At 40.3% G+C, this 14795-nt stretch overlaps 1 protein-coding gene across 5 annotated transcripts in view; it reads left to right on the top strand.

The window, feature by feature from the left end:
• The first annotated feature begins 512 nt into the window (after window positions 1-512).
• The window catches only part of LOC122541842 (testis development-related protein-like), a 64228-nt gene continuing 49945 nt past the window's right edge, over window positions 513-14795 (top strand). Inside the window, exons 1-4 of one of the 5 annotated variants that reach the window (XM_043678892.1) lie at window positions 513-684; window positions 791-971; window positions 1710-1789; window positions 2634-2693. In XM_043678892.1, coding sequence (XP_043534827.1) covers window positions 1718-1789; window positions 2634-2693 — 132 coding nt within the window. In that variant the 5' untranslated portion in view covers window positions 513-684; window positions 791-971; window positions 1710-1717. The other 4 variants (XM_043678901.1, XM_043678910.1, XM_043678930.1 and 1 more) reach the window with 4 other exon arrangements.

Below are 14795 nucleotides of genomic sequence, written 5' to 3'. Positions count from 1 at the left end.
TGAAATCTTCCCAGAGAATCGGGAATCTGTCTTAGATGATTGACAACAGTTCGAACAAATGTCCAAAATAAATATTCTGGTTAACCAACTTGGGGGATAAGTTAAGGCAGCATTTTTCAGTGGATTGCATTGACTTTATAAATAAATATTAACATTGAAATGAAAGTGAAAATACCTTTATTTAAAAGGTAAATATTGCTCAGTTGACAGATTCGTTCACTTTGCCAGTGGTAAACAATTTTGTCACAGAAAAGAACTCCGAAAGAACTGCAGATGCTGTAAATCAGAAGCAAAAAACAGAAATTGCTGGGAAAGCTCAGCAGGTCTGGCAGCATCTGTGGAGAAAATCAAAATTAACGTTTCGGGTCCCGTAACCCTTCTCCAGACCGGATTTGGTCACATCAAAGGGAGTTTAACTCTTGCGTGGCAAAGAGAAAAAAAATCCCAAAATCTATCTATAATCAAATTGTTCGTAATTAAATATTTTCTTGGCGTGGGCAGGTTTACTTTACATGTACGGTCAATCTGTTTTTTAAATAAAGTTTTAGCGTGTGGGTCACAATAAGTGCAAATCGGATGCTATAATGTTTACGGTGCTTGTGTTTTATGGGTGGGGAGTTTAACTGACGCTCTATGTTTTGTTAAAACAAGACCCTTCACTCCACACTTTTTTTTGAGTAAAAGGTAGATTCCGATCATCTGAATCTGTCTCCATAGTTCTTTGATCTTATCTTCATCCTGTTCGGATATCCTGAAGCTGCTAACTGTATACTTAACCTATTTTCTACAGGGCCGTTGTGGAAATGATCAAGATTAAGCCTAAGTCTCTATAGCAACCCCACTCCACCCCCAACCCCCCCACCACCCTTCAATACACCCCTTCCTGGCAACACAGGCTATCAAAACAAGTTTTATGGATGAACTCTGGTCTGCGCATTTTGCTGCACAAAAACGTCGACTCAACCTGTAAGGTCAGTATAAATTGTTCCGGCTTTCATGCTTGAGTAAATTAATGCAAATTTTCAGATTTCAATGTACAAGTTCACCATCAGGAGAGATGCATGCGTTAAGTTGGAATTGCGAGAGCAAATGCCCCATATTCACATTGTCTGCATGCAACTGTGCTTCTTGAAGTACAGTAAAGATTAAAGTGGTCAGTTTGCGATAGTATTGGCACTTTTGAGAAAGAAAAATCCTCTTTTGCATTTGATCAAAACTCTCAAGCAATGGGAAAAGAGTGCTGTGTATCCCATGGCAACAACAGAGGTAATAAATGACCCCACCTCCCCCCCAGTACAGTACTAAGATTTCTGTGTGTGTGGATTTTGAATGTGTCGGTCAAACAGGTGAGGGGGAGGGGAAGAATTTTTTTGGGGGGTGTAAGCGTTAGTTAGCCTTTTGATCTTTCCTTCTTATTAGGCCGGGGAAGCAAAACTGTTCCTTGGCGATTGGTCAGACTAATCCTCCTGAGCACTGTCAGCCGTTAACCATGTGAACAGATTAGACCGTGGTTCTGCTGGACAGGCTTCAGCTGAGGTTTGTGTTGTTCTTCTCGCTGTGTGTTGCTGCTGGCCTCCTGCAGTGTTCAGGAGTTTCAACTCGATGTAGCCTTCGGCGTTTGGCGGGGAGAGAGAGTCAGAAAGGGAAGGCAGGAGAGCAAAGTAAAGACAAAAATAAACCAAAATCTTCAACATTTTGCGCACAAGCAGACTGAAGAATGTGGAGAAATAAGCATAAAGGACTAAAAGATTCTGACTCGGAGGATGACAAGCCACAGGAAGTGTCGAAGGTACGATCCCCATTAATTCTGACCAGATATCTTATATTTTAGTAGCTGTAAGAAGAGTCCTGATGCTTTCCTGCACTCGCTGAGGTTTCTCTCGCACACACAAGACTCCCCAGTCCGTTATGTCTGATGGAAAAGGGGTTTATGCTGACTGTAAATGTCCCTTAAACTTTATACAGCCTGGCCTTCCGCTGGCAGTATGCTTTAATGACGTTTCGTTAATGACAATAAGGGATGGCGGATTTCTTTTAGGCCGAATTGAGCGCGGGTCACTGTTTTTCAGGCTGGGATGGTTCTGATGTGTTCACCCCGGGGATAAGCTTCACTCGCCTGGCTGCGATGTGGCTGGTGCAGGCGAGACTGCTTCAGCGCATCTCCCAGTGAACCGGCCGAGGGCGCCCACTGCAGTTTTCACCGTCCCACTCTCTCGTTTGGGATGGGGGTGGGGGAACTAGAGCTGGCTACAGGGGGAGGGGAATAAATCTGAAACGGGCAGGAATTCGAGAAATGTTTCTTTCTTTCTAACGTATGCGACAATGCGCGAAGGTTTTGTTTTTAAACGCCAGTTTCTTGAGGGTTCCTGACCCATCTCAGGCGATCATCTTTCAGATACCATACACGCTCATGATAACATTGGTACTTTCACCTTGCCTCAACGGTTCACTTCAAAATGAATTAACTGAAGAATAAAGTGTATCAAAATAGAGTAAAGGTTTCATATGTTTGGCGCTATACCGCATTGCCATTTAAGGGCTGAGTTCAGAGGATTTTAAGTTCTCATGAGATTGCATTGCCTTCTATCTGGGCAGTAACATATTTGGAATGTCTGTTTCATGACTTGTTTCAGAGCAAGGACCCTTTGCTTCCAGAAGAGTCTACAAGTTCTGTGTCTCAGCTTGCTACGAAGGTAGGAGTCTGTTTTCACTCAGATTTCCTAGTCTGCTTTGATGGATTACACTGAGAATTTCCACTCCTTTTTAAAAAAAAACTTATGCTTTTGGTTTTTTTTGCAATTCAAGCAAACATTACTTTCTGATGAGACTACTGTATTAATCCAGCATAATCAATAATAAATCAATACAGGCATCAATGCTGCATTTGTCCAGTTAAAATGTGCTTTTGATGGGAACAATATTATAAATTAGTAATGACTGGAGCAATATTATAAATTAATAATAGAACAGATCAACTACGGCCAAAAGACGCCCTGCTAAAATATTATTTTGCTTTTTACATGAGCATATGTAGTTGTACAGGAATTGACTGCTAGTTTATTTACATTGATTTTTAAGCATTGTATGTCACTGTCCACATTTAGTGATCATTCTGAAAGAGGCAGTCACTTTCTGGGTGAAAGTCTATTGATGGATCAACCCTAAGGAAATCTTGATTATCTTCTTCCACCAACCATGACAGAGAGAATTTCCTGACGTCTCTATATTTGTAAATTTACATACTGCTGGTGGGAGAAATGTGGTCTGGCCCACTATTTTTAGATTTTCTGCCTGATAACTCACTGGTGAATCTTCGAAATACATTTCAGTCCAGTTCAGCTAGCATATTGTATGCGCCCCATTTTCAGGAAAGAATTTTATCCCCTTGAGTGGATGTTGAGAATGAAAAATAGAATACTTTTTCCAATTTTTGTCATGCAATGTGCATCAAGTAAATTGTACTCCAGATGCAGAGGAAACTGTAGCTGACTTGCCCCAGTATTGAGTCTTATGTCTAATTTCAAAACTGCACCTATTTCAGCCCACCACTCTGAAAATTTTAATTTCCTAAATTGCTCATCCTTGTGTTTTCTTGTAAGATGGCCCCTCAGACTCTGAGGCCTTTGGCAAAAGCACACATGCTGATGGGAAAGTGAGATAGATCCCACTTCCATTAGGATCCTGCGGCCTTCCAATAGCTGAACCAGTTCCACTTTTTGGATCTTGCAGCTCTTCCAAATGAATGAGGGAAACCTCTAGAAATATTTCTGGGAGTGCTGGTGTGAGTCTAGCTGAGATTCCATGGTAGGACTCAAGTCTTGCAGAAATAGATCTCGGAAAAAAATTAATTGTCTTCACTACACTTTTGTTGTCCCTTCCTTTGCTACCTGAAGAACGTACTTTTGATCTTTGTTGCCACATCTTTGAGCTGGATACTGTTGTAGTGTTTTCACTCACAAGTGACCCCATTCTCATTAATTGAAATGGATTCCAGCACTCTTGAAATGGGTGGACTGAAGATATTCTCTAGCACTCTTCTGTGGGAACATATTAAAATATGGTCCATTAACCCTTCAACTATGGCTTCTGATCCTTGAAAATTAGTTACAACCTGATGATGACTCCTGACAGCCACCAGTGGTTTGATTGCATCTCAACCAGATTCAAACCGAGCCCTGAGTTTGAAGGTTCAGGATGAGAAACCACTTGCATTGCCTACTCTAGAGTCAACCTGTTTTTTTTGTTATAACTTGTTAAATATTTGCCTAACTGTTTAACCAATTAAAGAATCATAAAATGATACAGGATAGAAGAGGTCATTTGGTCCATCATACTTGGACCAGTTATTTAAAGCAGGTACCCAATTAGTTTCACTTCTTTGATCTCTTTTCATAGCTCTGCACCTTTTAGAGAGTTATTCAGTTTTATTTTGAGAAGTTATTAATCTACTCTTATTACCTCTCATGCAGTGGTTTTCAGATTAAAAGTGGTGTGAAATATTTTGTTTCATGTTGCCTCTGATTCATTTACCAATTTTTAAAAATCTTTCCCTCAGATTTTGTTGCAAACTGTTATGACCAAATGAATCCATTCCCTTTGTTTGTTAACCCTTTCACAACTGGTACATTGTGGCTGCAGTGTGTCACACTTAGAACATGCACTACATTGACTCTCAATGGCTTCTTCAATGGCCCCTTCCAAATTTTCAAATCCTGACCTTTTAGAAGGAGAAACACAAGAGGATAATGAAAGAGATTTTGTAGGCGGTGATATTTCCCAAGTTCCCATCAGGGCAGCATGGTGGCTCAGTGTTAACATTGCTGCAGTGTAGCACCAGGGGCCCTGTTTTGATTCCAGCCTTGAGTGATTATCAGTTGAAGTGTGCATGTTCTCTCCAAGTGTTCGTGGGTTTCCTCTGGATGCTTTGGTTTCCACAGTCTAAAGATGTGCAGGTTAGGAGGATTGGCCATGTTAAATTGCCCTTAGTGTCCACGGATAAATGTTGGGCTAGGTGGATTGGCCATGATAATTGTGGGGTTATGGGAATAATGTTGGGGGCTAAGTCTAGGTGGGATGCTCTTCGGAGGGTCTGTGTGGATTCAATGGGCCGAGTGATCCCTTTCTGCACTGTAGGGCTTCAGAGTTTTTCACAATCCTGACTTGAGATTGTATCACAAAATCTTATACTTCTCCAATATTCATCCGTTGTACCAATTTCACGTTCACTACACTGGTTTGAGAAGGCAGCTCATCAATATCTTCTAGAGGATAATTTGTGATAGCCAGTGATGTCAATATGCTATGAACTAAAAACAAAATCTCTGTCTCAATTAATAAAACCTAGGATCTGTGTACATTTTTTTTAAACAGCCTTTTCAACTGCTGCCATCAGTGATTTGTGCATGGGCTTCTGCTGCTTCTGTAGTCTCATTAAAATTCTGGAATTTAATTTTTGGTGTCCCCCTCATTCTTACCACTAAAAAGAATCCTTTTATATATCTTTGTTTATTTATTGTGGGTTTTCCCATTTCCTCACTTTGTTCCTGCCTGCTGATGGTTGTTATTAAGGTTCTCCACCCCGCTGAATATTGTCAACCAATAACTAATTATCTTCCACACGTCCAACTTCAATTATTAATATAATCAGTGAGAACACTGCTTTATATCAGAATCTGTCACTCATATTCTCGTTAATTCAGTTCACCAACTATAAATGATCAGGAGCTGAACCTGGAATCTGAAGGATTTATGTTGATCCCTTTCAAGTATCCTATTTGAAGAATTATGGTGGTCTAAACCCACGGGGACAAGTTTGCTTTGTTCTGTAATGAAATCATAAACCTGACAAAAAATGGCTTTAAAATAAGAGCATGGAAAACAAGAGCCAGGAACTTTGAAAATGACTGCTCAGGTCACTGATGCCATCCCAGTTAGAGCAGTTTGTGTAATTTCAAGATGCCATCATCGAACGGATCCAGACCAGAGAGTGTAGAGTCATCAAGATCATGATAAAAGAGTGTAGTTATTATTTCCATTGCAGGAAAGGAGGCCAACAGAGAACTGGACTGAGGTTTTAAAATTGAATGCTTTTTAGATTCTGGGATTAATGTTAGTCTTTGGAGTAAAGGCAAAACAGACAGTCAGGAACCTGTCTGTATTCATGATTCATGACTTGCTAAATTATACTATTGCCAACAACCAGTTTCATCCCTTATTTTAAATTTCATAATCATTTAAAACATGCACTAAATGAGGAGAGAACTTGGGAAACATCTGTTTACACAGTTGAATTGCTTGTATTTCCACTCTTGAGACATAGAAATATACAAAATAGAAGTAGACCATTCAGCCTTTTGAGCCTACTCTGCCATTCAGTTTGATCCTGGATGATCATTCAACTCAGTATCCTATTCCGTTTTCTCCCTATGTACTTTGATCTCTTTACCCCTAAGAACCAAGTCTAACTGCTTGAAAACATTCAATGTTTTGATCTCAAAGCTTTCTGTGCCTGAAAATTCCACAGTCTCACCACTGGGTGAAGAAATTTCTCCGCATCTCAGTCTAAAATGACCAACCCTGTATCCTTATGGTTCTGGACTCACCAGTCATCCAGATCATACATCCAGTGTTTACCCTGTCTCATCTAATTGTAATTTTATAGGTTTCTATAAGATCTAAACTCCACTTAATATAGTGTCAATTAATCTGGTCTCTCTTCATACACAGGTCTGGCTATCCCAGAATCAGTTTGATGAATCATTATTGCACTGTCTCCATAACCAGAACACCCTTCTTAAGACAAGGAGACCAAAACTGCACAAAACTCTCTGGGTTTGGGCTCACCAAGACCCTGTACATTTCCAGTGAGAGATCCCTGCTCTTGAACTCTAATCTTTTTGCTACAAAAGCAAAGTACCATTGGCCTTCTTCATTATTGGCATCTTTACTTTCAGTAGGTGTTGTACAAGGATACCCAGAACTTTTGCACATCCCTCTTTCCTGATCTATTGCCATTCAGATCATCTGCCTCCCTATTTTTGCCACCAACATGGGTAGCTTCACATTTAACCACATTATACTTCATCTACCATTCATTTGCCCACTCATTCAACTTGATCAAGTCACTGAAGCATCTCCGCATCCTCCTCACTGCTCATCCTCCCACACAGCTTTATGTCATCTGCAATGGTCATTGAACCTTTTGGAGCAGATTGAATATATTTTTGAGGCCGATGAAAGACAATGGAGAGTGGAGTAGGCTTGTTGGGCTGTCCTTGGATTGTGTTAGCAAAAGGTTGGGAGAAACATGATGGAACTAAATGACTTCTATGTGATAAACCTCTGACTTTCTTAAAAATACACATTAAGGAGATCTGTACACCATGGGTATTTGTGAAATTTAATACATACTATTAAACTAAATTATACTAAATCTTATTGCAAATATTAAGACAGATGAAAATATTGTTTAGGTCCATAATGGTATTGAATTACTCAATGATGCAGTTTATATACATAGGTTTTTATACATTTCTAAGTCATACAAATATTTTGTTTCTTTCTAGTTAGGCGAGCATTTATTAATTGTCCTTGAGAAGGTGATGGTGAGCTGCCTTCTTGAACTGCTGTTACGTTATATATTTTATGTGTGCGCACTATTCATCATTTAATATGGCCTAGCAGGAATGCTAAAGACCAACTAGAACTAAAGAGCATGTGAGGGTTATATGTTGGGATAATTGTGTGTGTGTGTGTGTGTGTGTCACATGGGAAACAAGCAGTTGGTTTATGGGAGTTTTGTGATGTGAGAGCTGGAATAACGTGGTGACCAGAAAAGTACATGCCTGAACTCTGTCTTTAATCACCTTTAACGTCTGGTGTCTGTCATGCATATCTTTACCTGGAGTAAAATGGATCATGTGCTGCAGTATGGCAAAGTCATGGGGCGTTAAACTATTTGTGCCCCTTAACCACAACTGTATTTTTATTCTTTATCATTTTTGTTAAACTGAACCTTAAGTGGGAATGTACCATTATGCATTGATCAATATCTACAGTATACAATTAACGTGAGCAGTTTAAATTTAAGATTTCTGCATCTCTTGCAATGCTGATGTTAAACATTTTGAAATTTGTAAGATGGTTATGTTATCAGATTGTCTCTTTCATTCTGGGTGGAAAAATGAAGGGGTCACATGAACTGTTCCAAATTCTGCTCATAAAAGCTTGTGGTCATCATTATGAAAGGTGAAAGAGGAGCCATGGAGTTATACTCCAGTGGGGTGAGAGGAGGGGGAGTGGACAATAGCAAGTGTGTGATATTCATATCTGTAAACAATGATCAGGGCTGACAGCTTTCAAGTACTGGTAGTTTTCAAGTTACAGGGAGGTATTGGGTTTTGTATATAGTTATACCTCGATTTCTCTTTTTAATTCCAAGTTACAATGGAATTTGAGATGAGAGTTCAAGAATAGTTAAGCAGCATTTCTGCCTGGATATACGATCCATTGTCATGGAAAAAGGTCTTGAAAGCAGAAAAGGAGAAAAAAAACCATTTGTATCCTCGTCCAAGGTTTGTTTGTGATATTTCTAACCTTCACACATCAGTTGGTTTGCAAGATTCTGGGAGAGACAGCAAAAAAAGAGGCAGCCAATCTCTTGTTCCTCATGTGGAAAGCTCCTGTTTGAATTGAAATTACCAAATTTGTGAAGATTTAAGTGAAGCCAGATTCACGGAATTTAGTTTGATCAGAATCTCTTGGGATAACTGGGATAGTCAGTTCAGGTATTAGAAGTTATTGCAATGGAAAATACAAAAAGAAGGGCGGCATTGAGAACAGAGAAATGAGTGCTGTAGTAGGAAGTAACAATATGTCTGGGACAATGTAAAGTACTACCATTTAAGGGATTCAAAAATTAAATTCTTTAGTGGAGTGTAAGCTCCGTACTAGAATAGTGTTTAGACAATGTTGTTTTTAATTTGTTGTCGTAAAAATCTAAAAACTTGAACTCTTGTCATGTGATACTTCTAATTAGCCACTGGATATTCAAGTATCTTAAATGTTATTGGTCTCTGTGCAGATCATAACTTGTTTATTTCCACGAGGTTTCAATCATAAGTTTGAGATAGCATGGGCCTCCCAGTTTTTATCATGATGTTGATGACTTCACTGAACCATGCCTTTTGCATATAAAGTAAGCACCTGCCTACTGGGGGCAGGCAGACTCCCCCTTCCTACACGTGTTCTGTGCTTTGAAAAAGAGCAAACGTTCCTCCTATCCAACTGCCATTTTGTCCGGTGTGTGTGTGTTTTTGGGTGTGTGTGGTGTGCTGATGCTACAAAAGTGGAAAGAAGTTGTTTATAATTTTGTAACATATTTATTTTTAAAGAACAATGCATCTCATTGCTCCAGGCGAGTAATTTGCTCAAAATCAACATGCACAGACCACTACACCACATTTTTCCGGATGTGGCAGCATGTCTGTTGCTGCTATCACTGTGCTGGTGTCTGGTGAAATTCATTCAGGTTGTGGCTGTGTGAAATAGAGGTTTGCTTGGGACAGGAAAGTTGTCAACATGTTATAGAAGTGAGATTACTGAGGTGCAGGAACGTTTTAAAATCTGTATAAACAAGGGACGATGTAATTGTTTTAACATCAAGTAGTTTGCCTTTTAGAACAAAATTGTGTAGATGACATCTGGCATTTAAAACTGATAGATGAGAGCAAGTGTCACCTTCACACCATACACAGTTAGGGGACCAAAGGGTATAGGTGTAAAGATTCCCAATTTTACTGTCATAAAGTCTGTGTATCTGGGGAATGGACAGGGTTAGACGGATGGCAAGATGAAGAGCCTGGAAATAGTGAACAGTTTAGGAATGTAGATATTTGCGCACCAGAAGAGAGTGGTGGTGGAGATTTGGCTGCCTTGGATCTACAGGCTCCAGCATTAGCTGCTGGCACCCCGATGGGATGAGAGACTGAATCAGAATTAGAATTAGGTTTAATGTCACATGTACTCACATGAGTACAGTGAAAGGTTTGCAACCTGTTACTTATGGCGCTATCTTAGGTATAAAGGTATCTAGGTACAGATTCTTTGGAATAAATTAGGAAAATACAATATCATAGGAATGTAATAGAAAAATAAAGGAATTTAAAAAATCAGAATTACAGTCCTTCCACCCAAGTCCATGCCGGCAAAAGAAATAAACAAGAAATTACATAAATAGCATTCATCTTGGGTAGCACAGTGGTTAGCACTGCTGCCTCAGCACCAGGGACCCAGATTCGATTCCCACAACTGTCTAAGTGGAGTTTGCACATTCTCCCTGTGTCTGGGTGGGTTTCCTCTGGGTGCTCCGGTTTCCTCCCACAGTCCAAAGATGTGCAGGTTAGGTGAATTGGCCATGCTAAATTGCCCATAGTGTTAGGTGCATTAGTCAGAGGTAAATGTAGGGGAATGGGTCTGGGTGGGTTGCTCTTCGGAGGGTCGGTGTGGACTTGTTGGGCCGAAGGGCCTATTTCCACAATGTAAGTAATCTAATCTTCTGAACAAGGGGTCTACAATCAGGGCTTTTGAAAGGTCCTGCAGTCAGAATTCCTTGCCACTGCCTACCCCTCTGCTGAGTCTATGCTTCAGCCACTGCCACAGCAAAAGGCCCTTGTCAGTCACCAACTCAACGTTGTGGGCCTACTGCAGGCAGGATTCCTCTTTTGGGCACTGCCACTGCTGCAGACGATGACTCACTGACTGCCTGAGTTCAGGCTCTAGGCCTACCGCAGTCGGGAATCTTTACTCCCGGGCACCATGATCACTAGAGCCTACCAGCACTACCCATGCTTTCCACAATGTCAGAAGATGAAGAACACAAGAGAAAATAAAGATGAAAGAAGAAATAAAAAGGTAGAAGCAGATGAGCCCTGGGCTCCTGGGCTTAGGAGCCTGTCCACTGTATTGATACTCTGCCACCATCTTGAGATGGTTGAGATATCTTCAAACTGTGGGTCAATAGTGGAGAAGGTTGACAATTCTGAGTGTGAAAGATTGGAGAATAGCAAGAGAAAGAAGTGCAGCCTCTGTACTTGTGAATCAGAAGCAGTGGATACACCAAAACCAATGTCTCAGAGTAGCTGAAAGAGGAGAATGAGGTATGGAGGTCTTACTCCCAATACAGGTTAGAGACGAAAAAAAAACTGCAGATGCTGGAATCCAAAATAGATAAACAGGAGGCTGGAAAAATGCAGCAAGCCAGCATCAGGAAGTGGAGAAGTTGACATTTCAGGTCGAGAGCTTTCATCAGGCCTGGGCAGGGGGAAGGGAGCTCAGAAATAAAGAGAGGGAGGGGGTGGGGTTGGGGGAAAGGTAGATGGGATAGCGATAGTTGGATGCAGATAGGGAGTTATTGTGATAGGTCAGTGCAACAAGTGGAGTAGATGGGTGAGAAGGAAGATGAACAGGTAAGGTCAGGTCAAGGGGGCAGGGAGGAGGGTAAGGGCTGGACATGGGATGAGGTTGGGGCTATGGAGATAGTCCTCACTAGCTTCACTATGTTGAGGCCTGGTTGGTCGATGGCAGGGGTGAATTTGGTTGGTAGCTGGAAGGAAGGGTTGGGAGGTGAAATGGAAGGGAGGAAATGGGGCTGGAAAAGGAGCCACAGGATGAGTGGAAAGGTTATTTGAAAAACATTTCAATTTCCCCTCCAACTTCCTCTCTGACATGTCCATCCTTGGCCCCCTCCATTGCCACAGTGAATCAGATCGCTACTTGGAGGAACAACACATCATCTTCTGCCTGGGCAGCCTGTAGCCTGCAGGCCTTAACATTAAGTTCTCCAATTTCCCTATCCTGTGCATGCAATGTTGTCGAGGTTTTGGATTTAATGCAACTGGTTTCCTCCGTGCTGTCCTTTGATTTTAGACCATCTTTAAGAATTCAGTACATGATGCAGTGTTGTTTCACTTGGGAATCACCCTTTTTACATGAGGAGAACAAAATGTCAAATCAGAAGGAATGCCAGGAAAGAAGCTTATGGCATTTTACAACCGTACTCTTATGTTGATTTCAGTAGTGATCAATATATGTGAGACTGTGCAGAAATTGTTCTGAACTTGCAGCCCATTGTTATCAGAGACACAGATATTGCCTATGTAAGTTACCACAAACCTCAGTTTTTATACCACAGGGTTTTAGTGAGGATAACAGTGTAATGTCAGCAAATCATATGTATGCTACAGTATTAAGAAATCACAGAGGATGCAGATTTAAATTTTCCTGAAACAACAGCATCAAGGAAGTCCATATTTGTCAGAGCCACCATGACTGTGCTTGACTCAGTTGGATCAGTAAACTGCAGGAAATAATACTAATCATTTCATTGAAACTAAGAGATGTCATAGTGCAATGCCTAGTTTCTCAGGAGGCCAAAGGAGATGTCCCTTTCCACTCTACCACCCAATATATCTTTTGCATCTGTCACCATTTCAACACTCAAATGCTTGACTATTGCTGGATCTTTTGGGGGAATCATGCATTGCAGGTTATTCTGGAGTTAGCTGAAAGACCTCAATGCAGGTAATGAAGGGCGGAGTGGAGAACAAGTGTGAAATGACACATTGAAGACAATTAGGCTGTACATGCTGTTGCTGCCAGGTGAGGAGACCGAAGTGCCAGATTTCCCTCTGTACAATCACCTCACTTCCCAAGAGCTGAGCTCTCAACATAGGCTGCGGCTGAAGATGGGGTTCTGCCCTTGCAATTGTATTTAAACTGAACCAGGGGAAAAGAATCAAAATTTATTGCTACAAGTTCTGATGCCCAGCGCTGTCATGTGGAAAAAATCTTGTCCTGTATGTGTCTGTTGCAGTCATCTTCTAGAGGTCATTGACAAATGGCCATGTTTGATGCAAATGCATGTCCTCAATTATTAAAATAAAATGAAAGTGACTTTTTTTTTCTTGCCAGTGCTCAAAAGAGAAAGTTGCAACAAATTGAACATAGACATGCACTGTTTGAGCTTAACTAATTCTATATTCTTCCTTTGGCCGTGAAGTGGAAAACAGAGGAAATAGAGACCAGCCAAGGATCCATTTTTTAAAAAAACATCTTTATTTTCAAAATGTATATCCCTCTCCTATTATTGGACAAGGTTGAAAAAGCTAAGTAACTGACTAAGTGGCCAAATGTAATTAATGACTGGACTAAAAGCTCAGGAAGCAAATGAATGTCAAAAGGTAGGATGCTGGGAGGTATGCCAGAATTTGATAGATACAACCATGATATGCCAGGAATACATTCTACTGGAAAATGCATGATTCTGTCCAGGCAGCAAAAAATAAAATAAGCTTGTTGAAAAATGTCTGAAAAAAATCCAAATGAAATTTCTAATATTCTGTTACCATTGATGTATAACCTGCAAATGCTGCATTTATAACCCTTCAGTATGCTTACGGGAAAAAATGTTTGCTGACCTGCAGTCCAAAAGCTTAACATATATCTGGTTATCATTGGAATGACAGAACAGTCTGGAATGTTGCGAAATATGCACTTTGATATTATTATAATTTTAATCAGTTATTTGTAAACTCCATGACTGGGTAATAATTATAAGAATTGGCCAAGTGCTAAATTTTGTTTTCCTGCTTGGCTTCCTACTATGTGCCTTATTTTAATTAAAATTTAACTTTACTTTTAATCAAGTAATGTATTCCTTTACTTAATAAACTGATACTAAGCCGGAGAAGCAATAAAGCAGGGTAGGAATAGGGAAAGGAGAAACAACAAGTTAAGAGTGAGAGGTGTTCAAAGTTTATGAACACTTGGGTTGCAGGTGCTTTGAAATATCAAATCCTTTCAGCTAGAGAAAAAAAAATTCACTGGTGTAATACTTTATAAAAACAGTAGACTACTTTGTAAATAATGTTATTCTGTGTTATTAAAGATCTAGGAAAGGTTGATTGTCAGTTTATCCTAGAAACATTTCAGTTATAACACTAAACTCAATGTTTCATGCATCTTATTCTTAAACAATACACATGATACATATGATTGTTTTTCAAATATTAGGTCATCCAGATGTGTGACTGTATAGTTCCAGGTAATCAGCCTGGAGTGCACTAGAGTTTTGATGCAGTATTTTTGGTGGCCCTGAGCTTTTGTATTTTTGATTAATTTAATATTTTCTTGGCCCTGTGGTTTATACCTGCCACCCTCTTGCTGACTTCTTTATCCAAGAATAACATAAGCTTAAGATTTTATCATCAGCTTAAGAGCACTTAGAGTCATAGTCATAGAGATGTACAGCATGGAAACAGGCCCTTCAGTCCAACTCGTCCAAGCTGACCAGATATCCCAACCCAATCTAGTCCCACCTGCCAGCAGCCGCCCTATATCCCTCCAAATCCTTCCTATTCATATACCCATCCAGATGCCTTTTAAACATTGCATTGTACTAGCCTTCACCACTTCCTCTGGCAGCTCATTCCATACACGTACCACTCTCTGCGTGAAAATGTTGCCCCTTAGGTCTCTTTTATATCTTTCCCCTCTCACCTTAAACCTATACCCTCTAGTTCTGGACTCCCCAAACCAGGGAAAATACTTTGTCTATTTATCCTATCCATGCCCCTCAAGATTTTATAAACCTCTTTAACTCATCCCTAAGCCTCCGTTGCTCCAGGGAAAACAGCACTAGCCTATTCAAGATCTCCCTCTAGCTAAAATCCTCCAAACCTGGCAACATTCTTGTAAATCTTTTCTGAATCCTTTCAAGTTTCACAACATCTTTCCGA

The sequence above is a fragment of the Chiloscyllium plagiosum genome, chromosome 3 (genome assembly GCF_004010195.1).
Source record: "Chiloscyllium plagiosum isolate BGI_BamShark_2017 chromosome 3, ASM401019v2, whole genome shotgun sequence".
Taxonomy (NCBI): Eukaryota; Metazoa; Chordata; class Chondrichthyes; order Orectolobiformes; family Hemiscylliidae; genus Chiloscyllium; species Chiloscyllium plagiosum.
Note: the sequence above shows the minus strand (reverse complement) of the source record. Positions and strands in the feature narration are given on the sequence as shown.